At 48.6% G+C, this 25,940-nt stretch overlaps 12 protein-coding genes and 4 non-coding genes across 17 annotated transcripts; 4 read left to right on the forward strand and 12 right to left on the reverse strand.

The window, feature by feature from the left end:
- Positions 1 to 8: 8 nt before the first annotated feature.
- FOXG_14483 (uncharacterized protein) lies at positions 9 to 382 on the reverse strand (the record flags this gene model as incomplete). The annotated part of the gene is made up of 2 exons (XM_018394536.1): positions 9 to 209; positions 257 to 382. Coding segments are annotated over 2 exons (327 nt in total), but the record flags the coding sequence as incomplete, so codon positions are not given.
- A 104-nt stretch (positions 383 to 486) lies between these two features.
- Positions 487 to 1,439, reverse strand: FOXG_21557 (uncharacterized protein). The gene has a single exon (XM_018401906.1). It carries the CDS (start codon positions 1,158 to 1,160, stop codon positions 966 to 968), a length of 195 nt encoding a protein of 64 aa, XP_018254042.1. The 5' UTR covers positions 1,161 to 1,439; the 3' UTR covers positions 487 to 965.
- Positions 1,440 to 1,847: 408 nt separating this feature from the next.
- On the reverse strand, positions 1,848 to 4,134 carry FOXG_14484 (uncharacterized protein). Its single transcript, XM_018394537.1, has 2 exons — positions 3,926 to 4,134; positions 1,848 to 3,857 (listed from the first exon to the last, which is right to left on the reverse strand). Exons 1-2 carry the CDS (start codon positions 4,049 to 4,051, stop codon positions 1,926 to 1,928), a joined length of 2,058 nt encoding a protein of 685 aa, XP_018254043.1. The 5' UTR covers positions 4,052 to 4,134; the 3' UTR covers positions 1,848 to 1,925.
- An 817-nt stretch (positions 4,135 to 4,951) lies between these two features.
- FOXG_14485 (uncharacterized protein) lies at positions 4,952 to 6,795 on the forward strand. The gene is made up of 2 exons (XM_018394538.1): positions 4,952 to 5,228; positions 5,279 to 6,795. Exons 1-2 carry the CDS (start codon positions 5,085 to 5,087, stop codon positions 6,683 to 6,685), a joined length of 1,551 nt encoding a protein of 516 aa, XP_018254044.1. The 5' UTR covers positions 4,952 to 5,084; the 3' UTR covers positions 6,686 to 6,795.
- A 126-nt stretch (positions 6,796 to 6,921) lies between these two features.
- On the reverse strand, positions 6,922 to 8,166 carry FOXG_14486 (uncharacterized protein; the record flags this gene model as incomplete). Its single annotated transcript, XM_018394539.1, has 2 exons — positions 6,922 to 7,310; positions 7,458 to 8,166. 2 exons carry the CDS (start codon positions 8,164 to 8,166, stop codon positions 6,922 to 6,924), a joined length of 1,098 nt encoding a protein of 365 aa, XP_018254045.1.
- An 806-nt stretch (positions 8,167 to 8,972) lies between these two features.
- Positions 8,973 to 9,079, reverse strand: FOXG_21558. Its single transcript has one exon. It is a non-coding gene; the product is annotated as a tRNA-Met (tRNA).
- A 275-nt stretch (positions 9,080 to 9,354) lies between these two features.
- FOXG_21559 (uncharacterized protein) lies at positions 9,355 to 9,456 on the reverse strand (the record flags this gene model as incomplete). Its single annotated transcript, XM_018401907.1, has 1 exon — positions 9,355 to 9,456. The coding sequence occupies one exon, from the start codon at positions 9,454 to 9,456 to the stop codon at positions 9,355 to 9,357; it is 102 nt and encodes a 33-aa protein (XP_018254046.1).
- A 79-nt stretch (positions 9,457 to 9,535) lies between these two features.
- On the reverse strand, positions 9,536 to 9,634 carry FOXG_21560. The gene has a single exon. It is a non-coding gene; the product is annotated as a tRNA-Phe (tRNA).
- Positions 9,635 to 10,326: 692 nt separating this feature from the next.
- On the forward strand, positions 10,327 to 10,442 carry FOXG_21561. The gene has a single exon (XR_001936424.1). It is a non-coding gene; the product is annotated as a 5S ribosomal RNA (ribosomal RNA).
- A 659-nt stretch (positions 10,443 to 11,101) lies between these two features.
- Positions 11,102 to 11,946, forward strand: FOXG_21562 (uncharacterized protein). The gene has a single exon (XM_018401908.1). It carries the CDS (start codon positions 11,675 to 11,677, stop codon positions 11,846 to 11,848), a length of 174 nt encoding a protein of 57 aa, XP_018254047.1. The 5' UTR covers positions 11,102 to 11,674; the 3' UTR covers positions 11,849 to 11,946.
- A 119-nt stretch (positions 11,947 to 12,065) lies between these two features.
- Positions 12,066 to 13,871, reverse strand: FOXG_14487 (uncharacterized protein). Of its 2 annotated transcripts, XM_018394541.1 has the most exons (5): positions 13,748 to 13,871; positions 13,367 to 13,702; positions 13,029 to 13,318; positions 12,750 to 12,980; positions 12,066 to 12,704 (listed from the first exon to the last, which is right to left on the reverse strand). In XM_018394541.1, the coding sequence occupies exons 1-5, from the start codon at positions 13,800 to 13,802 to the stop codon at positions 12,135 to 12,137; spliced, it is 1,482 nt and encodes a 493-aa protein (XP_018254049.1). In that variant the 5' UTR covers positions 13,803 to 13,871; the 3' UTR covers positions 12,066 to 12,134. The 2 variants fall into 2 exon arrangements, with proteins under 2 accessions (XP_018254049.1, XP_018254048.1); XM_018394540.1 differs by having other exon boundaries at positions 12,099 to 12,980.
- Positions 13,872 to 14,087: 216 nt separating this feature from the next.
- Positions 14,088 to 15,172, reverse strand: FOXG_14488 (uncharacterized protein). The gene is made up of 2 exons (XM_018394542.1): positions 14,544 to 15,172; positions 14,088 to 14,494 (listed from the first exon to the last, which is right to left on the reverse strand). The coding sequence occupies exons 1-2, from the start codon at positions 15,153 to 15,155 to the stop codon at positions 14,279 to 14,281; spliced, it is 828 nt and encodes a 275-aa protein (XP_018254050.1). The 5' UTR covers positions 15,156 to 15,172; the 3' UTR covers positions 14,088 to 14,278.
- Positions 15,173 to 15,786: 614 nt separating this feature from the next.
- On the reverse strand, positions 15,787 to 17,620 carry FOXG_14489 (uncharacterized protein). Its single transcript, XM_018394543.1, has 5 exons — positions 17,438 to 17,620; positions 17,339 to 17,382; positions 16,903 to 17,290; positions 16,685 to 16,849; positions 15,787 to 16,624 (listed from the first exon to the last, which is right to left on the reverse strand). The coding sequence occupies exons 1-5, from the start codon at positions 17,528 to 17,530 to the stop codon at positions 15,968 to 15,970; spliced, it is 1,347 nt and encodes a 448-aa protein (XP_018254051.1). The 5' UTR covers positions 17,531 to 17,620; the 3' UTR covers positions 15,787 to 15,967.
- Positions 17,621 to 18,354: 734 nt separating this feature from the next.
- Positions 18,355 to 20,530, reverse strand: FOXG_14490 (uncharacterized protein). The gene is made up of 5 exons (XM_018394544.1): positions 20,011 to 20,530; positions 19,804 to 19,959; positions 19,642 to 19,756; positions 19,414 to 19,593; positions 18,355 to 19,362 (listed from the first exon to the last, which is right to left on the reverse strand). The coding sequence occupies exons 1-5, from the start codon at positions 20,265 to 20,267 to the stop codon at positions 18,460 to 18,462; spliced, it is 1,611 nt and encodes a 536-aa protein (XP_018254052.1). The 5' UTR covers positions 20,268 to 20,530; the 3' UTR covers positions 18,355 to 18,459.
- A 412-nt stretch (positions 20,531 to 20,942) lies between these two features.
- FOXG_21563 lies at positions 20,943 to 21,046 on the reverse strand. The gene has a single exon. It is a non-coding gene; the product is annotated as a tRNA-Leu (tRNA).
- Positions 21,047 to 24,385: 3,339 nt separating this feature from the next.
- FOXG_21564 (uncharacterized protein) lies at positions 24,386 to 24,763 on the forward strand (the record flags this gene model as incomplete). Its single annotated transcript, XM_018401909.1, has 1 exon — positions 24,386 to 24,763. The coding sequence occupies one exon, from the start codon at positions 24,386 to 24,388 to the stop codon at positions 24,761 to 24,763; it is 378 nt and encodes a 125-aa protein (XP_018254053.1).
- Positions 24,764 to 25,940: the final 1,177 nt, after the last annotated feature.

Below are 25,940 nucleotides of genomic sequence, written 5' to 3' on the forward strand. Positions count from 1 at the left end.
CATGTACTGCAGAAGAAATTGGTCATCGCGCTTCCATCTCTCTCAATCGTGTCTGACTGGCTGAACTGCTTGAGGTTCTCTTCACCACGGATATGCTTCAGGTGTGTGTCGAGAACAACGATACCAGTCGTGAACATCGAAGCTGTGATCTTGCGACAGTCGCTACAGTGACAGACGAAGGAGAAAACAAATCCAGGCTTGGTTATAGGCTAATGACCATGAGTCAGTGTCTTCGGGTCTCTCATAGGGGCCTCACCAAGACCAGCTGAACCGCACCACAGTAGCATGTCGCTGTCGCTTCCTCTTTAGTAGACCATCCATCTTGTGCAAGTCCTGCTCGTGGGAAGAACTTTTCGGCTTTGTGGGACTGCTCGGTAGCCATGTTTCACAATTGAACGTACGTATCGGTAGACTGGAGGCGATGTTGAGGAACCCTCACATGTGTTTAAGAGACGTAAAGAGTTTCCTAATACTGGCTACAACTTGTTTCTCCAAGTCCTTACTATTGTGGCTTCCAATCACAGCTATGTGCTGCTGCGTGTTCTATTTAACTAATGTTGACGGATATCTCGGTTCTTTTATTGAGGTTATCGCAGCTATCTATAACTCCGCAACTCCGCAAGAAGACGGAGTTGTTCAGTAATCACTGTCCCTGTTCACAACGTCTTTCAAATATATAATTATATAACTGGTCCGAGACAGACTGTAGAAGTCCGCACAAGACGTGGAAAGTTGGCTCGGGTACATAATTAATCTATAACGTTAGATCACAGTGCGTGGCCCTTATATAACTATATCTTTTGTATTCAATATCTAATTATTATTAATCATTCAACTCATACATATACTCCTTTTAAATCCTTCAAAATAGGCCAGCAATAAGTAATAACTCTCAGCCCATAGTTTATTCTAGCCAACACATTAATCATCCACTTCGTGTATTATACCAACTCCCCTCAAAGCTTCTACTGAGGCTTCTCAAACGAGTATCGTGGGGATGACAGGACAGAGGATGCCGCAGACTTGCTGCCAGGTGTGAAGGCAGGTGATGGCTGGGGGTAGTATGCAACTACAGCCGCGTTGACCGACTCATGGTGCTCTTTGGCATGGCGGACAATTGAGGACCAGACTCGTCGGGCGTTGATCTTGGTGGATTCCATTGTGTTCGGAATGTGTAGTGCTTTCCCAGAGATATTGGAGTTGTATATAGTAGTGGTTTTATAGGGCTGCAGTATGCAAGATATAGTTGCAAAGTGGAGATAGTGTATAGATGTTGTGATTGAACTTGTTGATCTGGTTTAAAGTGTTGTTATCGGAATTGAAGATGCTCTTGAATTGATGTTTATCCAATGAGTTGCTTGATGATGAGTAGAATGAAAGACATAATCTGCCAGGAAATCGCACGCTCTTATAACGTGTTCGACATGCTCTCTCACCCAACATATGACTCTATAGAATTATCTCGAATTATCTCCCTGTAAAATTCCTGTTTGACATGTCCTCGTTCAACAATTCCATTTCGGGCTTGGACAAACGAGCGACGCAATTTTCCCTGCTTATGATTGGACACCGGCCTGATGTCAATTTGGTGGCTGCACCCTGTGGCATGCGCTATTGTCAAAATCTTTAGGTCATTTGTCATCTTTGCTTAGATGTCAACTTGACAATTGCGCCCTTCATTGTGTAGTGACCATTCTGAGTCATACGAGCTTGTCGTCCACTACGCCCTGCAAAGATTTTCAGCAATTAACTTGTCATTCTCGCATTGGTAATCCGATATTCGCAATGACGTTTTTTCTGACAACAGCGAATGCGTTTTTCACACCGCAATGGATCACGCGATGGAAGCTTATTCTTTTATTTTTATTTTTTTATTTTTTTTGCGACGTCAATGTATTGGACTTTGTCACCACCGCATTATTAAGTCATTCTATCTCGACAAAGTCAATGCTCCAACCACGTTTTCCCTTGCAGAATATCTCTACGCAAAAACTTCGAGATTGCTCTTCTCTCGTACTTGGCTGCGCGTCATCCCTGTTCTCTTCCGCATCCACCATCCGAGTCTTAATGACAGTCCACCCCGATCTTGATCCCTCGTTGTTATATTCTCTATCCAGATACGCTATCAGTCTCTGCACGCGCTCTATATCCCATATGCCCTCTCTTGTGTCAGGTCTTGATGCAACCCATCCCTTGATCCAATTTGCTATCACAGCATCGGACATATGGTAGGCGTTGAGCATCGCAGGAAGCATTCCGTATCCATAGTTGTTCACTATGACGGAGAGGTCATATGGCAGGCCGGCTGCAAGGCGACAGATCTTGCGTAATATGGCCGAGCGTTCAGAGGGAGAAAGTTTGGGGCCTGATTCTGGCGAGTACATCAAGTCAAGTCGAAGCGTAGATACGAGGTAGTGCGTAAAACTCGTAGCCGGCCTGACTGGTTCTGGGGCGGAAAGAAGCGTTAGTGGCTTCATATTGATGTCTGCCTCTGAACCCTCGCCGTCAAAGTCAGGGATATCTTCCGGCAATAGGCTAGCTCGCCATTGTTCTAGCTCAAGTCTAAGGTTGTCAACACGCTGATCCCACTCAGCGCCTGGTCGAAGATTGGACCTCCATTTCTCCTCCAACTCATTCACTCTGGGCATGATGTAGAGCAGCCTATCGTATGGCAGCGTCGAGCCAGCGAGATATTGGACAAGAGACCGTGATGCCTCAGATGATACAACTTGTTCCTGGATCGAATGTGTACCCTCGTAGATCTCCAATAGGGCTGCTATCCTTGAGAAAGCAGAGACCAGGGATTCTCCGATAGTTGTCTCCCTCACAAGGCTCAGATGAGTCGACAGGAACTCGACCGCTGCGCGACCATGTACGCACCATAATCTCATCTGTGCTCGTCTTAGTTCAAAGTGTGCCAGTAACAAGACTGTACTTAACCAAGACACAATCTTCTCTCGTCTTCCAGGGCCGTGTTCGTTTCCTGGTGTCGGCATGTCTGGGTTCATATCCTCTATCGGGATGTTCCCAACGTCTCCAAGAGCTATGACAAAGTGTTCTAGTGCGTGTATCGCTGCCTGACTCCGTAGTTGCTGTCCCATGTTGGACTTGGAGACTTTGAGAGCTGACAAGGCTAAAGCAGCATGATAAAATGATGCACTGAGAAATCCGGCATCCATAACATCGTTAAGATACAACAGCGTGAGGACGCCGTATGGCGATGTATCCCGAAGGTGATGGTAGTAGAGCATATCCTCGGGAAACTTCGTGCTCTCAAGTAGCCCTTGAGGGATGATCGGAGCAGTGTGAAGTCCATTGAAGAATTGACTACTTCTCGGGGTTGGAACCTGTGTTTTTGGAGCTAGCTGGGGAGATGAGACGCTTAATGGACCGAAGAATGGGAACGACGTTTGGGGGCTTTGGTCCGATGTAGCAACTGGTGACACGGTGTATGGTAATCCACCACGAATATTTCCAGCTGGTGCCGACGCGTCAACATCGGTATCAGGTATGAATCCAGAGTCCCAAGCCGCAGGTGTATCAGAAGATGAAATTGCGGCAGTTACATCGGAGCTATTGTTTGCCTGGCCAGCATCGTAGATGGGAGTTTGAGTCGCGATGGTATCATTCTCCAACTCTGGTGCTGGAGTTGCATATGAAGAATAATACTCATGTGCCGGACTCTGTGCTTCTTCGGCTTGTGGTGCATCGTCAACACTACCTCGCCTGTCTGAAGACTCGCCTATCGCTTGGTCTGACCGTGTCCGGCGCGGAGAGTCATGTCTGAACAGCTTGTTCTGATCTTTGAAGATAATCTGGTTTGCATAACCACCACATGGCATGCACAACCGTATGCACTGTGGATACCACGAATCAGTAACTCAGCCCTATGCAGATGACATACGAGTCATTGGCATCGACCTACGTTATTGCATTCTGGCTTTGTCTCGTCACATTTCAGCCGCCGAGCTCGGCACGTGACGCAGCCATTCCGGTTGCGAGTCTTGACGTTTCGCCGTCGTATAACACGACCAGACATTGCTCTGTCCATCAAAACTTAATAGGGCATTTGTGATCGGAATTGGCGGAAACGAACGAGCCGTGGCAGTGTGTCGCGACGTTTCCTTACTACCAAACAAACTGAAGAGCCTGAGAGGTTGGTAATGACGAAATTCCGTATAGAATTACCGTATTGGTACAGTTCGAACGAGCGGGGAAGACATGCAAGTTGATTGGTGTTCTAGACCCGATTAGGCAAAGGCCCATCGACTTATGCATATTGTAAACTGCTGGCACAATTCTCTTCTTTACCGTGTGATATCTTGCGATGAGCCGCAAGGCTGAAGGGTGCATCACCACATAACTACTACACAGACTCATCCATCTTGAATCAATTCCACGGTTGTCGTGGTGAAAATGTAGAAAGTGGCTTGGTCATGCGCGAAGTGCACGGCCAATCACATCTGCTCTCTCTAGGCTTCGTTCATTTGGTGCGATATCGCTCCCTGACATTGTAGCCAGAGGTAAACCCGACAAAACACTCGAGATCTGCCAAGTCCACGTACATAGGGAATGAAGCAAAATCCTATGGAAGACCACATTAACGTTCTTGAGCTCAATATCAGGACGAACCCCTCTGTGTCCGGGCTATTACCGTGTTTACGCCCCTCATGAGCATTGTGATAGTCGACGAATTGTCAATTGAAGTACAAGGAAAGTGGCAGGACCGAGGCATTGCCGAAAGTCTCTAATACGAGCCGCATTTCTACTGGGCTGAATTGATTGAGTAAACCCGAGGTCAACTAACAACAAATATTGAATGGCGAAATGCATGATCCCCACAATGGCTTGTCGCTTTTAGCGTCCCCAAGCGGAAATGCTGAACGAGCTTCTAGCCAAGAGAAGGATTGTTTAAGTCGGAGAATATCCTCCCATTTCGAGCAATGCACACCTGATTCCTGTTCGTGTGACACTACCAAGTCCTCCGATACACTATCTGTGGTGATAATAATAATTGCATTTGTAATCCCGATTCGTCAGACGCCACAATCTTACACCCAGGACAGCAGTCAATTCATATCGTCATGGAGGTCTCAAAAGCGATATCGGATCCCGAACCAGGATCGTTGATGCTTGAGAAGAAGACATCGTTCGAGTCGCAACAAACAACAAGGGTCATCATCACATTTGACAGCAATGATCCAGAGAACCCCAACAACTGGTCGAAGGTATGCGGTTCCCATATCAACAAAGGACTCCAAGTACTGACAGCTGTTAGGCCAAGAAGAGATTTGTAGTATTTACTCTCACCTTGACATTGTTCAACAGCACGCTCTCTTCTTCCCTCCCAGCCAATGCCATGTCACCGATGGCCGCTGAGTTCGGTATTGACGATAGACGAGGGAACCCACAGTTGGCACTTCCCATATCACTTTTCCTCGTAGGATACGTCTTCGGACCTCTCCTCTTTGGGCCTCTTTCAGAGCTTCAAGGCCGCAAATACGTACTTCAGGCAGCCTTCGTCGTCTACATCCTGTTCACTCTTGCCTGCGCTCTAGCACCAAACTGGCCGTCAATGCTGGTCTTCCGCCTCATGTCAGGCATTGTTGGCAGCTCACCGAGTACACTTGGCGGCGGTATCATCGCAGACATACACAGCGACTTGACCCAGCGAGGCAGAGCGCTCACATACTACTACACAGCCAGTATCTGCGCGCCATTGATAGCTCCAACAATAGCTGCCTACTTGGCCCCGATCTCTTGGCGATGGGCTTACTGGTTCAGTCTCATATTTGCCGGTGTGACAATCATTCCGTTGGCATTCCTGCCAGAGACCTTTGGCCCTACAATTCTTGCTCGGCGGGCGAAAAGGATTCGACGATCTGCAGTAAAGACTGGCCAGGGCAATGCTGATACGTATGCCGCCATCGAGCTCGAAGCCAAAGGCTGGCGCAACCTTATGAGCGTCGTATTAATCCGTCCTCTACATATGCTCTTCACCGAGCTGATCGTTGCTGCAACGGCTACATACATCGCGCTAGCTTACAGCGTCTACTATATGTTCTTTCAAACATACCCCATCGTCTTCAAGGGCACCTACGGGATGTCAAACAAGAAAAGCAGCTTCATGTACTTGCCCATTGCAGGAGGAATCTGCCTTGGTCTGGTGATATTCTTTCTATGGGATGCCTACTACAGACGCTGCAAAAAGGCCGGTCGAACCTGGGCACAGAAGAATGAGTACAGCAGGTTACCTCTAGCATGCATGGGCGGGCCTCTTCTGGCAATCTCACTCTTCTGGGCTGGCTGGACCGCACGGTCCAGTATCTCGTGGGTGTCACCCATGGTAGCAGGAATTCCGTTCGGAGCTGCTCAGCTTCTCATCAGTATCGCTCTAACGACTTACCTGGGCGATTGCTACGGAGTGTACTCGGCATCGGCCATGGCGGCGGGAACGTGCCTACGAAATCTTGCAGGTGCGGGACTATGTATCGCTGCGGCGCCGATGTACACCAAACTTGGTGTTGGATGGGCTTCAACGCTTCTTGGGGTTGTGAGCGTCTTTATGTGTGCTATCCCGTTCATCTTCATTCAATACGGGAATACCATACGACAACGAAGTAAGTTTTATCAGAGGCTAAAGGCAGAGATGGAGTCGTCACAGAGTGAAGCAGAGAGTGATTAAGGCGGAGCTAAAAAGAGGCATGCTATAAATGAAATAATAGATCCAGGTTCTAATTTTAGATATAATACCTTTAAATAGATGATATCAATGCTTCTCCGATGACACTCAAATGACTAAAGTATAAATAGCCTAAGACAATTCTAGCCAAAGTGCGTGTACTCCCTTCACTGGATAATCCTCTCACAAGGCCGAGGCTATGATGTCGCCGCAGGGATCACAAGTTCTCCTTGTGATGCTTACTTGGAGACTTTGTCAAAGACGCCCTCAAGCCAGCCCAATGTCTCCTGGGCAAGCTGATTCTCCGCCCCAATTGCACAATGAACCCCAGATCCCAGCTCCGTCTTGAACAAAAAGTAGTGCGCCTGCTTTCCAAAAGCCCTCGCCATTTCCTCTGGCTGTTCCGGAGCCGTCGTGTCATCTTGTCCCGAGGCAACAAATACGGGACAGTTGATCTTAGAGAGGGTCTGTTTATCAAGATTGAACTCTCCCACCATAGTCAACCACTTGAAGGGGCTCTTGGTGTTCCATGCCCACATTCCTTGGTTGATCGGCCAGCTAAGAGCGGTAGGGAGTTTGGGGTTCTTGAGAAGACTGTAGATCTCATCATCAAAGGCAGTGCTGTTGCCTGAAAGGAAAAGCTTGGGTCAAAGCGGGAGGGATTGCTCAAGGATGGAGCGTTGAAGGTTAAGCATTCCGTCGATCGCAAGAACAGCTGCCAATCTATGTTCATGTGTCGCAGCCAACGGCGCAAGAAGTCCCCCAAACGACATACCAATTAGAGCAACTCGGTCAGGGTCAACATCATTCCGACTACGAACATAATCGACAACGGGGATAACAGCCTCCCACCACTCAGGCATGAAGCCGAGATTCTGCTGTCGACGCACTGTCGCTTGTCCTGGGCCTTCATATGTGATGCAGTTCCAGCCGCGCTGAATGATCTCGCGACAGTTGCTATGGTAGAGAGCTTCTTGAGATCCATCGTACCCGGTTCCAACGATGACTGTTGGGATCTTCTTGCCGTAGCCAAGGCGCTTCCCAGCAGGGAGTTGAGAGTCTCCTGGGTAGAAGTACGCTGGAACAGTGAATTTGGTTGCCCTCAACTCCACAAAGGTCGGGGGCTTGGGGAGAAGGTTTACAGCCTTTGTGAAACTTGCATTCTGCTTCTGCCACAGGGTATTGATGCGAGGATCAGACTGGTTTCCGTGCAGGAAGAAGTCGGCGCCTCGGTAGTAAGATGATGATCGGAAGTAGGCTGAGCGAGCAGAGACCCAGTCCTTCTTCTTCTCAGCAGTAACAGCCTGTTCACGGATCTTGTCTGCAAGAAACTTGAATTCGTGATACCAACTCTCAGGATTGTTTGGCTCGATCACAGCAGCTGCTCGGAGGACTTCCCCAGTGGCGCTACCACCTTCGTTGGCTAGGGAAAGATATTCGCTGAGGATGAATGAGAACTCGGTGTCGTTGCTGAGCTGGAACATGGACGTGGTGGTGTCGGAAATGGTGACATTTGGTGGATATGCTTCGGTCTTATGAGCGTTGGTGACCTATTTGTCTGTCAGCATAAGTTAAAATTAGAGGCTACGTCAGGGAGGAATACCGCTGCAAGGAGAGTACCCCATGCTATGATGCAAGGGAAGGAGAGCATCCTGAATAAGATGACGATAGTATTAAATGCGAAATTTATCAAATGATATGAGTTGATTTCTTGTCAATGGAAAGGAAGACTGGTTCTCCAGCATCATGACTTCTTAAATGTCATCCATCTCGGCGGCCTCTTCCTGCACAACGACGTCGTGATGTTAGACATGCTCGAATGGGTTACTTGTTTAAGCCTTCACTTCCATGAATCTCTATTCTGAATACTTCCCAAACGATGTAATTATCATGAGGCTGAGATTGATCTCGAATGAGATACTGTATTCGGACAAGCGAGTATGCGATGTTCATGAGCCGTGCTTACATGTTGGGCCAAATGCGTCATGGCTCATGCTGACATGCTAGGAACAGCCTTACATAGTGCCGATATAACCGAGTAGGAAGAACGATCGACTTATGACTGGAGTTTCGGTTCGCATTCAATTAATAATCTGCCATATTGATCCCAGCTAGTTGCAGCTCGCTGTGACGTTGGTGTAGATTTTGCTAGTCAGTACCCGTGGCTGGGGCATTTCGGCAGTTTGACAGGCAAAATGTGAACTTGAGTTAGCTGTCTTTGAGCCAATTGTCAACGCAATTGCCAACGTGAAAGAACAAAAAGAGAAGTATGGTCAAAAAGATAAGTTCTTGTCGGTGGAGAGGCTCGAACTCTCGACCTTTGGATTACTCTGATCTGTGACCAAATCATGCTTTGTGCTATGAGACCAACGCTCTAACCAACTGAGCCACACCGACAGTGCTTTGAGCGGGTTGGGATGCCCACTCAATTCGTTGGCGGAGAGCGAAAGAATTGCTGTACAAGAATTGAGCTTCTGGGGGCAGAGCTGATCGATCATGGACAGCTCTGGATAGATGGCAGGGACAGTATCGCACTGTTGTTCCAAGACGCGCCTCAGTAGACAGGTATTGCCCCGGTATACTGGGCATAAAGAGCTTACGTCATTCAGTCTGCTCGCGCAAAGGCCAGCCTGCAACTCAATCAACGACGAGTACTTTCTCAACGCCAAAAATTAAGACTCGATCCCTCCTGTAAACTCGTCATTGTTTTGGAGTCTACTGACAAGCTTGGCCAGGACCTTGAACCCCGTCACGAAGTTCCTGATGTTCCCCATTCATCTGGTTCTTCGACGCTAGACACTTTCTAGTCAACCAGACCCACAAGCAACTAGCGAGAAGAGCAAAAATAAAACATGCGGTTTGTGTGGATCGAACACACGACCTTCAGATATCGAATGATAGTGATTGAAGTTGGACTTCAGTCTGACGCTCTCCCAACTGAGCTAAACCCGCCTGTTGCTTTGCCGATATCTGACTGGCAACATAGACGACTCCTGGCGACGAACCACGGACGCTTGAGTTTAGATGCACTGATTCTGTCGAATCTGTTGAATCGAGTCCTTAATTGATAACGAGGGGAGTTCCAATGGCAATTGAGTAGTATAGCCAACCAGAGGTTGCTGGTTTATTGGCGCGATCGGTTGATGTTGGTTTGTCTTGCCGCCACCTGGCGTGGTGACACCGTTTGAGTTCAAGCTCAAGGGTAAGCTTTGATGAATGCAGAGAAAGTCAATTGGCACATCTTCCCTGGGACAATAAAGTTCTCTCTGTATCAAAGCCGGTACAATGCAGGCATATTAATTATTTACATTGCTCAATTTTCGACAGCTGGTATTGTGGTAACAAGCAGGTTTTGTTGGTGAAATGATCGATGTGAGTACTGTTATACGGAGTACAGTGGACGTCAGCCATGTGGCTAACAACCAGTTGGAGTGGGATGTCAACCCACGCTTACACGTCTAGCAAATTGCATTGGCCCACTGTTACTCCATTGCCAAGAAGTTATCTGGCCTTCTGTAACTGGTAGTAAACAAGGCAGAACTAAAAGCAACAGTACCGCGAGATATCAGAGGTAAAGACAACAGGCCGTGAGATCACTGTCATGCTATCTATATAGACCAAAAGACAACCTCTGTCTTGCACATACGACCAAAGGTAGTGGAAAATACGGGATCCCGTCCGCTCTCCCATAGTCAAGCCACTAACCGGCGGATTAGTAGTTGGGTCGGTGACGACCAGCGAATCCCCGCTGTTGTATGTTTTTGCCCGTTGTGTCTCTGACATGTATTTTATTTTTGGCTGCTGGCAATTGCACGGCTTGACCATGCTGAGCAAATTTTGCATCGCTGACTGATCGTTGCTCGCGCTGATGTTGTAGCTGAAAGCAGCCAAACAGTTGCTGGGCGAGTGGCGCCAACCTGACATGAAACGCATAATGCACACCAACTTACATGGCGGTGTAGGGGACAATGAACCGGACATACATACAGTGAGCGAACGCAGTGCGATGATTCAGTGATAAGTAGAAGACTAACTCAAGATATGAAAGGCGGTAACGAGAAATGGTGCTGGCAACAGAGCTCATTACTTGAAGCCATTCGATTGCTGTTGGGCTATTGATTTCCCTGACATGAGTGGGGATCCAGGCTACACTTCAGCTATGCTGGTCACCGACCGTTACTCTGGCTATATCTGGGACTATTATCTTCCCGATCGAACTGCACCAACGCTTATCGGTGCACTTGAGCCATCACAAGATGGTCCAGATTGTTATCGCACTGATAAGCTGCCTTATCGGAAGTACCAATTTGTGGCTGGTTAATTCGACAGCGATTTGATGGCCCCGCTATTGTTAGGGGACGCGCAATGTCGCTCAGAACGCGAGCACCTGGATGTGCCCCATCGCGTCGCGTTATATCATGTCAAGCCCTCTTCGGCATCTGGCACGCGTGACTGAACATAGACACTCGTTGTCACTGCGTGATTGATTACGCACCTCTTCTTATAACACTTGTCGACCGTCACCATTTAGTATCTCCATCGCTTTTAGTGCCATTAGAGGTGGTGCAGATAATGCTCATGACACCAAAGGAATCACAGCCCGGGACGCGCTCACTTGGCAGACTCTCAAGTCCTTTGTCGGCGAGAGACTTTATCTTTCGTGTTGGTGATATCAACTTTCATGTTACTGCCTGCGTCACTCTTACTCATAAGCTCATATTACTCTCTGCTCTGTAAGGTCCGTCAGTAACATGACGGCGCGGATCAGCACATCATGGGGCCAGTGATGTAATGCCTCGAAGCCTCAACGATCATTGTCCGTAGGGCTTTCTGGCTAGCTGATCGGGAGGCGGTTGCTGAGGAGACTGAGACATACAGCTCTGTTCAAGAGGTCATAGCTCCTTAGGTTCTGGAAGCTTGGGACATTGTCTCATTGTGATTGCCCCTCATGCCGATCATTTTCAGCTGTTTACCTCAACACTTAAACGAGCCATGACTTACCAACACTCTCAGCGACAACCCTGGACTGGACATGCCACTTGGCATACCAATACCTCTGCGGGCAAGGGAAATGACTCAACGTATCTCATTATTCAGAATGATGGTAACCCTGTGCTCTACAATGAGGGTGAAGTTCCCATCTGGGCGGCTGCTAGTAATAAATGATACAACATGAGGCAAACAAACAGAGACTTGTGCATCTGGACTGTTACGATCTGTCTTCCTTCGGAAGTAGATAGCAATCACTTGTGGAACTCACGTGGACAAGACATTGCAACCCGAACTATGTGATAGTGTATTGTGACCGCCAGGCACTTACCTTTAGTCCAGAAGCTTGCTTAGCAGTGGGGTGGTTCAGTATAGCATGTGGTACAGGATAGAAGCGGTTATAGTTTGAGTATCAGTAACGTGATTGCTATGTCTATGTGACAGAACAAGAGCTAGACGTGGCCTAGATAAACCATGGGACCGGAACATCGCACTCGACAAACTGCAACCAATCGACACGCTGGCCAGCTTTTCTAATACTCCGAAGATCCTGCTGTTTCCAGATACTCTCAATAACATCGCGTAGAACCTTGATGTTGCCAATGCTTCTCACACTGTACATTCTGTCAAGGGTATGAAGAATGCTGACGCGGTCTTGCTCATCGACTTCACATGCGATGACAAACACTGGCCATGGACTGGTTGCAACACCTAGACTTTTCAAGACTTCCAGGGCTTGTTGTACGTAAACCGGCCGCGTGAAATCGTCCTCCGCGATGGGATGAACGCGTTGGAGATAGAGCAGTGTCGCTAGGCGATACAACTCAGCGATAGCCAAAATGCGATGTGCTCTCAAACTATAAGAACTCTCAATGGGAGCAAGTAACTGTCGGATGTTGTAAAGCTTCATTGCCAAATCGCACCTTCGCAGCGTTGAGGTGCTCAGACAATCATGTGCGGAGTGTAGTCGCATCATGTTGATTCTATCAATGATCTCAAGCACTTCAACAGAACAGCCCAAGGATCCCACGATCTGGGCTAGAGTCAGAAGACTGGACGTAAGAATGGGGGCACTTACGAGAGACTTATCACCACTGAAAGCGTCAAGAGCGGATGTTGAGACGGAACCAGGGCTTTCTTTGGGTCGGCATGATGGATGGTTGAAAGCAGCCAAAACATCGTGGTATAGCCACCAGGTAAGAAGGAAATCTGAGCTTGAACCGGGCGTATCTGTGAAGCGCTGTCGCCTTATGATCTCCTTCGCTCCGTTCAAATGGATGTGCCAATTGTGCTCTTCTCTATCAAAGACCTGTGAAACGTCAGTCACGGTAACGACCAAATGTCTGGTCATACGGACATCGTAAACACAAAGCATCATTACTGCTGCAAGCTGAACTTGACTGGTCGATGTGCATATTGACCTCCTACCGGTCCTGAGTGACTGTGATAAGTTCTGGATAGCTTTCAGTTTGAACGAGATCGCATCATATATTGAGTTCGAGTAATGGATCATTGCTACAGCCATCATTGCATTGAGCAATGCAAGAGCCGAAGTGTCTTGACTTGACAATGCCATGGGGAGTAATGTCGAACAGAAGCCGTTTTGAACTTGCGTTGTGGAGATCATGGAAGATATAATGTTCTCGTCTGGCATCATTAGCCAAAGAAAGATAGAACTGTCCGCATCTTACACACAATAACTGAGAAGCATCCCTTCATGATCGAGAAAGGGGCCATGAAGTGTGAGACTGCATCGAGGCCGTTGTTGGAAGAGATCCACAAGTATATGTCCATCACTCTTGGAGACAGCAATATCAACATCTGATAAGGATATGTTCAAGAAGTATTTGCCATAGTGAACCGATTTTGAAAGTGTTGTTGGGGGTCGATGCTCAGCAGGGTCACGTTTTCTCCGCCGCCCATCATGACGATCTGGCCAGAGAAGTTGAAGGCCATACCCAAGACATTTTCTTTGCGTCCGAATGCAATTATTACAACTTGGAGTTGCCCTATCACAGCCGATCTTGCGCCCTACGCTTGTCAGCTTGATGATCAATACTGGGGATGTTATCTTACTTTTGCAGGTCCAACAACTTTGTTTGGGCAGCATCTTCGCCTTGCTATTTGACATTGACTGAATCTGATGACCTCGAGTTTTGATGATGATAATGTTCAAGACCTCGGATGAATTGACAGTTTGTTTCGGTGTCTTACCACTTCATGGCTCAATGTGTAATGGAAGTCAGCGGGGTCCAGAGGATGATGTGTCAGCCGCCAATAATCACCATATTCGTAACTGAACCCAAAAAGGCAATTCGACCCAGCAGTTCATAGTGCCCGATAAGTTGAAGGTTGGTGCAACATAAGCTGGAAACAGACTGACTGAATGCATGAGAATACTTATACTCTAGAATATTCGAATCTCAAGGCAATTGACAGTTTGTGCCATTGGATATCTGAGAAGACGAGTAACTACGAGCGCTATCATAAAAACGAACATGCACATGATCCAAACCTCCAGAGAAAGTAAAATCTCCTGAGCGATGATAATATGACCCTTGGATACGGCTGAAAGAGAAACCAGCATTTCGAGATCTCGCCTCGCCACTAATCCACGACGACATGCTTTGCAACCTTCTCGTTGACCTTGAGACTCAGCAGGTCAGGCCGCGCGTAATGTCCAACGACGTCAATGAAAGCCTTGGGCTTATCAATATCTCTCAGATTGACCACGGCCATGATGATGCCCTCTTCACCGTCACCGATGGGCTCTGCAAGTGGCTTGCCATCGGGCCCAAAGATCATCGAGAATCCACCACCCGGCTACATCAACAGTCAGCAGTCTGTCCATCTTCAAGGGGCCTTCTCTTACTGTTTTGGTCACAGGATTTCCTGTAAGTCCATTTCTTTCCAAATTCTTTTCGGTGAGAACCTGCGAGGCAACAGCGACAAAAGTTGCTCCCTCAATGGCCATGAACTGACTTGCGCGATAGCTGGCCTCGCCAGTTTCGTGGTACAACCAAGCGATCTTCTGAGGGTCTGGCATCTCAAACTCAGCTGGCCAACTAGCAATATGAATCTGCACACCCTGCGCATATTCGTTGTATCGAAGCAATGGCTGCAAATGCTCCCAGCAGTTCAAGGCGCCAACCTTTCCAAACTTGGAATCAACAACGACTTTGAGCGATTCGGCTTGTCCTTCACCCCAGATCGTTCGCTCCACGTGGGTTGGCTTGATCTTTCGTCGATGATGGATGATTTCGCCATTTGTATCGACGAATGACTGCCCCATATACAGGCTTGCTCCATCTCGCTCACTGTACCCAAGAACGACGAGCATACCTGCCTTCTTGACGGCTTGTTGGATTCGTTTCATCTGAGGCGAGTCTCTGCGCATAGAATTGGCCATGTATTCGTGTATCCAACCCCCATTGTTAATGACTGGTGACGTCCACATTTGCCTGCATAGCCCTGTTAGCATCATGTCTACAGAGCAGATGAAACCTTTCTGGCTGACAGATTTCGATCATACCATGGATAACCGGGGATCCAAACTTCGGGAAACCCAAGTACTTGGACTCCATCGGTGGCAGCTTTCTCGATCAGGGCGATGGTTTTGTCAACGCTCCCTTCGAGGTCAAGCCATGCAGGCTCTGCCTGTACAGCGCCGACTTTGACAGTTTGGTCCATGATGGGCAGAGCAAGAATTTAATTGCAGGTTGGGGACACAAGATTGAGTTGGCACGCTATAATGTCTTTCCATCTTGAAGCTGGGGGGCTTATTTATACATGGTCAAAGTACTCGTCTTTCGAGACTCCATGATTATGGATGCTTCATGACGATAGTTGGTGGAGGTGAATTGCCGAGATCCGTGTACACAGATGACCGAAGGAAATAGTTTGCGATCTCAAGCGCAACAGACGTCGCGTCGTCGATACTTTTGCTCCAAGACAAGCAAAAAGATCCACTACGGCACACATATCATAAGAGCCTGATTACTTATCATATAATTATGGCCTATTTGGGATACGAAAGCCGGCATGCAGCACAACGCTGGCTTGCTGCTACCCCGCATGGGCCAACAGCCATGCTCGCAAACTCTTGCCTCACGATTGTCACTAATGGGTCTTCGATTAAGCCAAACAGTATCCAATAACTGACTGATGTTCTACAAAGAAACGCGCCCAGCAGCCATGGCTGACACTATGGGTCCGAGAGGGTGCCAGAATTGCTCTCGATATAATACCTCATATACCATCAGCATCGTCTTTCTGCCCAAGTTCAACAGCGTTCGTTTATGCCGCCGGTGGCATCAGCGCATCCACATCCGGACCCCATCCATCGTTGTTGGAAATAGTGATAATGTTATCCGATCCCTCCTTCAGATCAAAGAAACCCCGACTGAGTCCCGTCTGAGAAAGATGGCTGGTAGACAAGAACGCAAGCTTCTGAGATTCGCCGTTGACGTTGACGGTGGCATATCGTGATCCGGTGTCGCCATTTCGGTACTTGACGTTAATAGTAGCTGTACCTCCAGAGCTCTTGATGTTCTTGAAGGTAAGAGTACCTTTCTTATCGCCTCCGATGTAGCCGACAGCTTGACCGCCACTGCATTCGCTGCATGAGATGACTCTGGCATCATTGCCCATTGTCGCAGTCTCTCCCTCAATCTTTGTCATTTTGGTCTCGGACCACGTTCCCTTTGAAAGGTTCGGCGACCAAGAGTCGTACCAGCTGAGTGTAACCTTGGTGCCATCAACCTTGAGCGGAAGCCAGACGTAGGTGCTGGCGGCGAGGTTTGTAGAAACCCAGCGATCACCGATGTAGATGGCATTGCCGTTGCCGAGAGGCTGAATGTAGCTGACCTGGCTTTGATAGGTCTTTGATCCAATAGGTGCAAACTCGGTCCAGTTGGACCATGGGCCAGACAGTGACTTGGCGTAACTGTAGATCTGTTGGTGTCTTGCGTTAATAAACTTGGGGTGTAGCCAAAGGTGAGCAAGGCCGCTTACATTATCATTGGCATTCCAGCCGGTCAGATGAGAGCCAAATATGAAGTAGTATCCGTTCTGCTTCAACATAGCTGGGGACTCGGCAAAGTACTGCCATTCGTACGTGATCTCCGTGACGTTGAGGTAGTCATCTGACAATGCCATGATTCGCGTTCCATACTCGCGCTGCAACTTGGTCAGTTCCTGTCCTCTACCAAAGTGCACAGTGAAAAGCTTACATCTTCAGTCAGGAGATATGCAGATCCATCATCGTCCTTGAAAAGTCCCATATCGCGACTCTGCTTACCAAGAGGCCTGAAGCTTCGATGATAGGTATACTTGCCGCATACACTATCACCAGTGGCGATACCAACCCGCGCATCCTTATAGTCTGGGCTGTCGATGTGCATGTAAAGAACATACTTCTTTGTCTGGTCATTGTAAATGACCTTGGGTCTTTCAACAATCCGGTTGGGGCCGAGGTCCCCTGCTTCGCTAGTGCGAGAGAGGAGTGCACCTCGGTATGTCCATTCGACGAGATTGGTGGAGGAGTAGCAGTTGACGTTCTGGAAGTATGTTCCGTCTGTCTTGTCCTCGCCAATCATGTAGTAGGTTCCATCAACCTCACTTGTAAAGGTCAGATGTTTGTCCACAATGATAGGATGTGACACTTACATCAACCCATGCCCATGAGCTTGGACATGCTCACCAGTGTTCGTCTGGTCAAAGTCCGGTCAACAAGGTATTCATGTACCAAGTTTTGGATAGACTTACAGCTGTCCATGTTGCTCCCGAGACAAGGTCAAGAGAGGCCTGAACCGTGCTGGCTGCAAGCACAGCAAGAAGAGTCGAGAGGAAACGAGGCATCACACGATCTGGTAAGGAACCTGTTTGTAGGACCCAGCTGCAGTTCTTGGAGCTTGATCGGGACCAACTTTGAGGATGATTCGATGTTCTTATTATACTTCGCCCCGGCTCAATTCTCTTTACGGTATGCTCGGACGCCGGCGAGACATGGCCCGATGTGAAGAATATCTTTGCTGGGGTAAGTCACCGTTACTTCACATTCGGCTTCTGCTATGCTCTACTCGGGTATTCGGTACTTAAAAACAAGTTTAAGGTTATGTGATCGACATTGCAATTTTCTCCATCAGGTTCTTCCATATGCGCACCAATTTGAAGACCTTGGCTCAATCATAGGAACCTTCCTTTGTAAGTACTTCACATGATCTGCCGGCCCATATGCGGGGCCGACGTAAACAAGAAGTGAACGGTCTGGGGTAATCGACAGGGGGACATCGAGTAATGGTCCGGGGGTATCGGAGCCGTGAAGAACATATCCTTGTTCCAACGTTACTTGAGCCAAGAAATTTGCAACCTCGTGGTACATGTTGCATCGGACCATCGACGGAGCAATGGCATGCTGCGATCATCGCCTGAGCTCATATGAAATACCATGGATCGAGCCTGACAGATGGCAGGGGTCAGTCGAGGTTGTGGCAACCTGCAGTCAAACATACTCCTTCAACCAGATACTCAAAATTATACATGGACGGTAAGAGGAATCATTAGCCTAACGAAGATGCATGAATATAAGCTATCAGCATGGAATGAGGCACTGATCCGTTCTCTCAGAAAGCGTAGGCCATCTCTTGGCCTCTCATCTTCACGGTACTCCATAGTTTCATTAAGCACGAACGATTGAATTGCAAAGTTCAATATGCAAATTAACAAGAACCTTTGAGATCTATGCATATCGACCTATGGACTTTCTATACCATACAGCTCACAGTTATCTAAACATCAATAACCTTGGCCTCGTTCTGGTTCATAGTCGCCCGAACCGTCTCAGCAGTCCTAGGCTCCAGCGACTTCTTAACAGGATCAGGGGCATCAAAGACCTCATTGAGCTCCTCCAACGTTCGGTCCTTTGTCTCCGGGAAGAAGAAGAAGATAAACGCAGCCTCCACCAAATCCCAAAACACGAAAACAAGATAGAAGTAGTAACCGATCTTCTCGAAGGCTGGGCCAGAAGAGTAGGCTAGGATGAGAGAAATAAAGCTGGAGGCCCAGTTGCCCAGTGCTGTTCCCTTGGCTCGTGTCGAGGTTGTGAGTGTCTCTGCGATGTACATGCTTTGCTGGGCGGTCCAACCAAGTGAAAAGACGACACCAAAGAGGAAGACAAAGGCGATAGTGGTATTGGCTGCGTTCTTGTTGCTAGCATCGTCAACGGCCATCTTGGACGTTCCGGTAATGACGGCGAAGATGACTGAACAGAAGAGGATACTGTAAATGAGAAGAGGTCGACGTCCGACACGATCGGTCAAACGGGCTCCGATGACCGAACCAATCAGTCCAAGAACGCTGTTGGTGGCGTTGAGAGCGAGAACCAGCTTTTCGTCCTTGATACCAGCCGTGTTCATCATAGCGACGAGATAGTAGCTGGAAAGCGAGTTACCAGATGCCTGGCCCATGATAGCCATACCAAGAACACAGATAAGACGTCGCTTGTTGCTGTGCGAGTTCCAAAGCTCACGGTAATCCCACCACCTCTTGTCTGAAGCCTCAGTCGAGATCTGGGCCATCATCTCCTTCATCTGAAGTTGGACAATAGGATGGTCGACTGATCCCTCGCCGTGATACTTGGCGAGGATGGCGGCAGCTTCATCGTGCTTATCATTGGCGATCAACCATCGGGGCTGTTACTTGGTCAGTAAGTGAGCGGCGGTGATAATGATAAAGAGACTTACAGATTCTGGGAGGAAGAATGCAAAGATTGCGACAATACCAGAGGTGACAAGCTGGATCCAGACCGGGACTCTCCAGCCGTTATTGCCTTTGATGTAAGCGCTGCCATAAGTTGCCCAGCCAGCGATGATAGCCCCTACAGGCCACATGCAGTTGTAGAGACCAGTAAGTGTACCTCTCCACTACAGTCTTGTCAGCGATGCTTTCGTACATTTGGCAATGTCACGTACCTTGGGGTGAGCAAGCTCGCTGACGTAAGTTGGTGCAGCGATACAGCAGTACGAGACACCAAAGCCGAGGAGGAATCGACCGCCCATGAACTGAGGCATGGCTTTCGCAGTTGCCCTTCATCTTGTTAGCGCTGTCTGCGGAGTTTTGAGGCAATTACTCACTGAACACAAGTGCCGATGATTATGATGAGAGCGCCAGTGAACATTCCCGCGCGTCGTCCAAAACGATCGGTTGTGAAAGGGACAGTTGGGGCTGCAGCAATGCTGCCAACATTGTAGATCATGAAAACAATGCCAGTAGCAGAACCGTCAGATTTCCTGTAACATGTCAGTCAAGTGTCACTCCCCGCAAGGGGGGTATGAACCTACATGTCAAAAGTTCGTTGATATGACTTCATTCCGTTCAATCCACCCATCAAACTGCCATCATAACCATTGAGACAGCCACAGCAATACGCCACGAACAGCACAGCATAGAGCTGAAACATAGACGGCGTCCATGGTGAGAATTTGTTGTTCTCAACTTCATTCGCAATCTCAGTAGCAAGTGCCTCTGGCGGCAAGTCATTGGTCAGATCGCGATGGAGTACATCGGACTTCTCAAGCTCGTCACGCTTCTCAGACATGGTGTTGACCTTGTGCAGATGTCTTTGGGTAAAGTTGAACGACCCAATGGATGGGAACAAGCATCAATGAGAGACTCAAGAGAGGAGAGAATACCTCGTGCGAGGTCAAAACCTCTTTTATAGATGACGATCCCAGAATGGACTCAGGTTTCCGCGTTAGCTGTTTCTAGCTAACCAGCCGACAAATCGGTCGGTGCCGCAGCCGAGGGTCAGCGGTCGTTTGCGAAAATTAGGCATGACTCGAGAGGGTTCGTGAATAAACTCATTGATAAAATCCGGGGTAGAGGCAAGGAATCAGCATCAATGGTTCCGGGGAGTCTGCGGGGAAATTCTCAAACTCGATAAAGATCGACAAAACGCTTTGAACTTGGCGAATCGACTCCGGCTCCGACATCCCCGATTGAAGCGCACCAATTGATTTGGGGGCAAGTGGAGAGGGAGAGTCACATGGAGTGAAGACATGCCAGCCTCTTCCGATTCGCACTCATGCGATGTTTTTCGAGCTAAGCTACTGAGTTGAAACAAGGTGCTGGTCTTCACTACAAACAGTCTTTTTATGGCCAATAGGACACGAGGCAGAAGAGAGCTGACACAGCCACGAGAATCCAAGGTATTCGACCTGGTAAAAAGAAAGATCAGAGTTGATTGACACCTTGCGACACGGACAAAAATGATTGACAAGACTGGGATTCGAACCCAGGCCCCTTTCGAGACTGCGAATCGTTGCTAGTTCGAATCGAACCTGAACACAGCGCCTTAGACCGCTCGGCCATCTTGCCTTGTGATTGGATAGTAAACTGAGAGCTTCTGGCAAAACATGTGCAGCATGATTGCATCCAATGGCAAAGTGTCTTTCAGTCTCATCATTCCTCAATCATTCGTTCCAAAAGGAGTTATCCAAGAGTCGGCAGTAGCCTCCTTTTTCGGTAGGGCAAGACCAGTCAAGTAAAGTTTGTGGAGGCAGGCACTCTCGCTTTCCCTTTGGCTCCAGTTTATCTTCCGCCTGGTCAGCCAAATCCAATTCCTGCAACTTCATCAAACTTCATCAAGAGTCATCACAAGTTATCACAATATCTTCAAAGATCATCAAAGAGCATCGAAGAGCATCAAATAGCATACTCCCGTCTCGTGATCAAACAAACAGAGAGGTAAGGCGCGCACTAAACTCTCGGTCAAATCACCCAAACTAACAAACACGTCAGGCAATGGCTAACTCAAAGGGGGAAAGAATCTACAAGACTAGCAAGCAGAAAAGGGAATCCCGCCTCCAGCGTCAGCGGGAAACCACCAACAGGAAACTCGATGAACTCCAGGTGATGTGGCCTTTGCGAGTATGGTGCCCTGAAGAATTCGCTCCGAAGAAACTCGACACCAGAGACATTGTGGGACATGTCCACGAGCTTTCAACGCGATAGAGTAGCGCTGGTCGTTCCCTCCCAGATCTTTGGGCAAGAGGTGGATATTTACACAATGCAGCGAGCCGGACCAAAAGTGGCAAGTTGACCGTACGCGCTGCTAAAGCCGCTCTCGAGGCCGTGAAGAAGGGAGTCGGTTCTCCAGCAACCGGGGATGGAACGACAGCCAACCAATCAGCATAAACATCAAAAAAGGGAGGGATATTGCAGTGATGGGATGCGGAAATTGAGGATGGTCCGATAGCAAGAGAGGCGTCGAGGAATTAGTAATTTCATGAGTACATCCACTTCCAGCCTGCAGCATCCTCAGTGACTTCCATATATGCTCTGCTTTTCGCCAACCCCATCAACAGAACTGAATTTTGCTTCGGACATGAACCTGAAGGTTGTCTCAGATACGCCGTCCGTCACCCAAGTCAAGCCAACAATGCCAGTCAATTCACAGCTTGATTGCCTTATAGTGGCAGACACTCAATGTTCCCGGAAGCTTTCGATCACTTATCAGAAGATGGTGGCTCTAAACGCTACACTTATGAGCTGTTGATATCAAGTATAAACACTACACCTCGTCCTCTTGCCTGTTCCCCAAGCAATATATCAACACAACTTGCATCATGGCTTACCGACCGGAAAATCATGACCGAATACGGCTCGCATCTGACAGCCAGGCCAACAATGATGCTTCTTACGAAGATTACATGAGACGCTACCGGGCGCGATATCCCAACTCAAACTGGGAACCCAAAACGCGAAGGATGGTCGGGCCAATGTATAATCCAACACCATGGCTATCGCCTCCATCTCCTGTGTCCTGCTCCTACTCCCGGCGATTGGGATGCTGATCCTTGGGTAATTTATGAAAGATACCGTCTTGCGCGGAGCTTCTTCCAGCCGCACGAATCTCCAAGAGTCGAACCTCGAAGAGTCGAACCGCAAATAAGACGAAACTCTGATGAAAGCCCACAGTGGGGATACGTTCCCGGGTAAGGATACAGGCAAATTGAACCAGGTACACGTTCGGGAGCTAGCAATCAGCACTACTCGAGAAGAGCAAATGAACAGCGTAGGGAAAACAAGCGTAGGTTCTTGAGGGCTGTGCGGTCTGAAGTTAACAGGGATAATGGATATCCTCAGATCGATAGAAGAGAGCCTCCGGATACTAGAAGGGGCCCTGATATTAATGCTCGAGCTCCTCTTCCTGATATGTGGACTGCTACTACAGAGGCAAGGGGGTGGATGGACGAGGTACAACGGGAAGTGAACCTTCGAGGATCATATACTAGGTTCTCCCGAGGTAGTTTCAGTGAATGAGATTCCTGGTCACGATAACCTCTCCGATATTCAGATCAATGATAGTTGACTTCGTGAACCGAAGGATATGGCAAATCAATGCTATCTGAGGTTTGTATGACATTTACAGCCTCAATGATACACGACGCAGCGCTATGGTTACTGTGTCATATGCAAGGTGAGCAAGAGCCACGATGTGTAAATCGATCTCAACGCAAACACGTCGTTTCGGTTCCTGATTAACTGAAATGAAGTAAGACAAGCATAACAATAGGTTTAGATCTCCTTAAGTTAAAAAAATTCTTGCTTTTAATGCTAATTCTGAGGATTTGAATGTGATCAACACCCAACTCGTTGGAAAGCGCAGATCCAGGGTAAGCAATTGCTCAAAGTCCGCGATACACGGGAGGCCTGAAGCATCAGTCTCAGGGAGTGGATTAGCTCATAGCTGGAATCACTCTCAATAGACTAACAGTCCCAAACACCGGAAGTAGTTTGCATCGAATATAATTCGTTTGACATTTGCGTCGAGGGCTCTTCACGTGTTAGGTCCGTCACGCTGAGCTAGAGACATGGCAGCCCAACCCCACCCACAATTTGGGGGACACTTTAGAAATTATCCACTGAAGCGCAAAATCGATTTCTACCCGACGTCACGTCTTTATATAAGGCCTACCGATATCCTTGCTTGTGTCATTATTACTGAAATTACAATATTTCAAGAATCCCCCCCCCCGAGAAGGATTGTTCTTGCAATAATCTGCTACCTTACAATCATTGGCCGTCATTGATGACTAACAGTCGCGAGACCAAGATTTCTGCCGCCAGCACCGCTGAGGCAACCTCTTCTTTCCAACTTGCAACTGTCAATCAACACACCAAGGCTCAGAGTCGCACAAATAGCCGCAATCATCATTCCGCACCAAAATGAATCACTATCGATTCCTGTCTCTGCAACTCGTCTCCTTTCTCGCACCTCCGTGATCAGGCAACTCGGCCTGGCTTGTCCCAGCGCCGACGCATGCCACACCGTGAACCCAGTACATCTTGTCCCCGAATCAATCGGACGCCATTTCTAGCCTTGATGTCGCATTATCCGACCGCTGAAGCTCTCCCTCTCGCCTGCAATAGGCATCGCGAGACAACTTTTGTGACTCGGCCAGCGGTATTGCCTGCACGAACAACCTGCATCCAACGCTTGAACGCACCCCGTTTCCTCGACGACAAACTTCAATATGATTGTATGATTCCGCCGTAAAACGAACAGCTTTTGTGACAACCCAAGCAAGCCTACGACCGACCGTGGCTATCCAAGCCATTCGAGCAGGCCCATTGTCGAATGACGTCGCAGAATGCATTCTCTATCTTGGAAATGGCCCCTCCGATTTACCCAGCCTAGCGCACGCGATCTTCATGCTTTTGAGCAAGATCAAGAGCTTCCGCTGCATTTCTCAATTGCAGCCGATGTGTCTTCGGATCCCTTGTGGCACCACGAGGTCTCCAACCGGCGAACGAGTCGAAGTTATAGACGAAGCTTTGGTGTTTACACGAGCACCTCGTTTCCGCCGACCGCACCGAAGCCACGACGGCCAACATCAACTAAGATGCTCTGTCACCCCCCTCGACTTCGTGACAAAGTGTCCGGCCAGAGCTGTTATCATGTTGTCGCTACGATCGATACTTGGCGGGTTAAAGTTGGATCACGACTTGGCTTCAACATATAGTGACACTCGAGTCTTTCCATTGCCGTTACTGGTACTCGGATATCTGCAAGCTCTGGTGCAGGCATAGATTCCTGAAAGCTGTGTCTACAGCGCTAGAATTTGAGGACTTCTATACCGTCATTGTCGCCCGGCTGAGCTGTTGCCACCCGCTGTACGATTCATTGCTGGCTTCAATACCCGGATCAGCCAAGCAAAGGAAACGAGCCGCATTCCATCAATTTCGTTCTCGCGACCATCGCCTGCGCACTCATGATTCAATCCTGTGCTCGCCACGTCGTGGAAGCCATTACGGCAAGGGATGCATGCCTGCTTCAACCCCCCGCGCGATGCTGTTGTGATTCACTGTCCCTGAGCCGGTCGCATTGAGCAAAGCCTTCCGAGACGCCTTCAACATCTCGTCAAGCTCCTACCGCTACTCAGTGCGTCATTCTGTTTGTAATACCTGTTATCAGCCTGAATAGCGAGCCGGTGACTTGTTATCGACTCTTGACCTAAGGTGCCTCAGCCCTACGTGCACCCGCACCATCTCAAGACTAGATGCCGAAACCTGACTTCAAAGTGGCTATCACGAGCTATTTGTGATGCTGATAGCTTCGGTCGATAACACTGAGACACGACGGGCATGTCGACCACTTGCTGTTACCATTTGACTACTCAGGCCATGCCAACAAGCATCAGTGTTTGCTCGAAACACTGGAGAGTCTCTCGCCCTGTCACTAGAGACCCTGGGACGTCAAACAATCTGGCAAAGACCTCGGCATGTGGCGAATCCGCAACCCTCTACAAGTTGTCGAGTGCTGTTAGTTGACGATGGCCAGAAGATGTCAGAGGGCCACACAACTGCTGAGACTCAGGCTGCGAGAGATACGCTCCGATATCTCTTGTCTTCTTCGATCAGTCGCCAGAGTACCCCTAACGTTCTCGATATTGTCCCCCACTATTCTGCTCGTGCGTGGGTGGCACGTAGATCCTGTCACTCAGCCATGCGAGATGCCTGCGATCAGTCCGATATTCACGGTTCTCACACAGAGCGTTGCGACGCATGCTAAACTTGCTTCACGCGTCCGCGGATAGTGCTTTTCTGCCTATTGCTCTCATTCAAAACTGCCTGGCCTTGACATCGCATTCTGACGAGGAACTGCCACATACCCTAGCACGTTCTTCATAGTGGTGTTTCGCAGCTTGCGAACACTCGAGACAGAGGAAGCACATGCTCACGTTGCCAACGCAGCCACCAGAAAGGG

Source organism: Fusarium oxysporum, chromosome 12 (assembly GCF_000149955.1).
Source record: "Fusarium oxysporum f. sp. lycopersici 4287 chromosome 12, whole genome shotgun sequence".
NCBI classification, from domain to species: Eukaryota; Fungi; Ascomycota; class Sordariomycetes; order Hypocreales; family Nectriaceae; genus Fusarium; species Fusarium oxysporum.

Excerpts from the sequence above, each read along its gene's own strand:
- FOXG_14484 (XM_018394537.1), bottom strand. The coding sequence starts at position 4,051 with ATGGACAGAGCAATGTCTGGTCGTGTTATACGACGGCGAAACGTCAAG. Across the intron at positions 3,858-3,925 it reads CAAAGCCAGAATGCAATAAC|TGCATACGGTTGTGCATGCC; the intron begins GTAGGTCGATGC and ends TGGTATCCACAG.
- FOXG_14489 (XM_018394543.1), bottom strand. The coding sequence starts at position 17,530 with ATGCCTCGTTTCCTCTCGACTCTTCTTGCTGTGCTTGCAGCCAGCACG. Across the intron at positions 17,291-17,338 it reads GCTCATGGGCATGGGTTGAT|TGAGGTTGATGGAACCTACT; the intron begins GTAAGTGTCACA and ends GACCTTTACAAG. Across the intron at positions 16,850-16,902 it reads CATATCTCCTGACTGAAGAT|CGCGAGTATGGAACGCGAAT; the intron begins GTAAGCTTTTCA and ends ACCAAGTTGCAG.
- FOXG_21562 (XM_018401908.1), top strand. The coding sequence starts at position 11,675 with ATGACTTACCAACACTCTCAGCGACAACCCTGGACTGGACATGCCACT.
- FOXG_14490 (XM_018394544.1), bottom strand. The coding sequence starts at position 20,267 with ATGTCTGAGAAGCGTGACGAGCTTGAGAAGTCCGATGTACTCCATCGC. Across the intron at positions 19,960-20,010 it reads TATCAACGAACTTTTGACAT|GAAATCTGACGGTTCTGCTA; the intron begins GTAGGTTCATAC and ends GACATGTTACAG. Across the intron at positions 19,594-19,641 it reads GCGAGCTTGCTCACCCCAAG|TGGAGAGGTACACTTACTGG; the intron begins GTACGTGACATT and ends ACAAGACTGTAG.
- FOXG_21557 (XM_018401906.1), bottom strand. The coding sequence starts at position 1,160 with ATGGAATCCACCAAGATCAACGCCCGACGAGTCTGGTCCTCAATTGTC.
- FOXG_14485 (XM_018394538.1), top strand. The coding sequence starts at position 5,085 with ATGGAGGTCTCAAAAGCGATATCGGATCCCGAACCAGGATCGTTGATG. Across the intron at positions 5,229-5,278 it reads ACCCCAACAACTGGTCGAAG|GCCAAGAAGAGATTTGTAGT; the intron begins GTATGCGGTTCC and ends GACAGCTGTTAG.
- FOXG_14488 (XM_018394542.1), bottom strand. The coding sequence starts at position 15,155 with ATGATGCTAACAGGGCTATGCAGGCAAATGTGGACGTCACCAGTCATT. Across the intron at positions 14,495-14,543 it reads GAAATCCTGTGACCAAAACA|CCGGGTGGTGGATTCTCGAT; the intron begins GTAAGAGAAGGC and ends CTGTTGATGTAG.
- FOXG_14487 (XM_018394540.1), bottom strand. The coding sequence starts at position 13,802 with ATGTCAAATAGCAAGGCGAAGATGCTGCCCAAACAAAGTTGTTGGACC. Across the intron at positions 13,703-13,747 it reads AAGTTGTTGGACCTGCAAAA|GGCGCAAGATCGGCTGTGAT; the intron begins GTAAGATAACAT and ends TGACAAGCGTAG. Across the intron at positions 13,319-13,366 it reads AGGGATGCTTCTCAGTTATT|ACGAGAACATTATATCTTCC; the intron begins GTGTGTAAGATG and ends TAATGATGCCAG.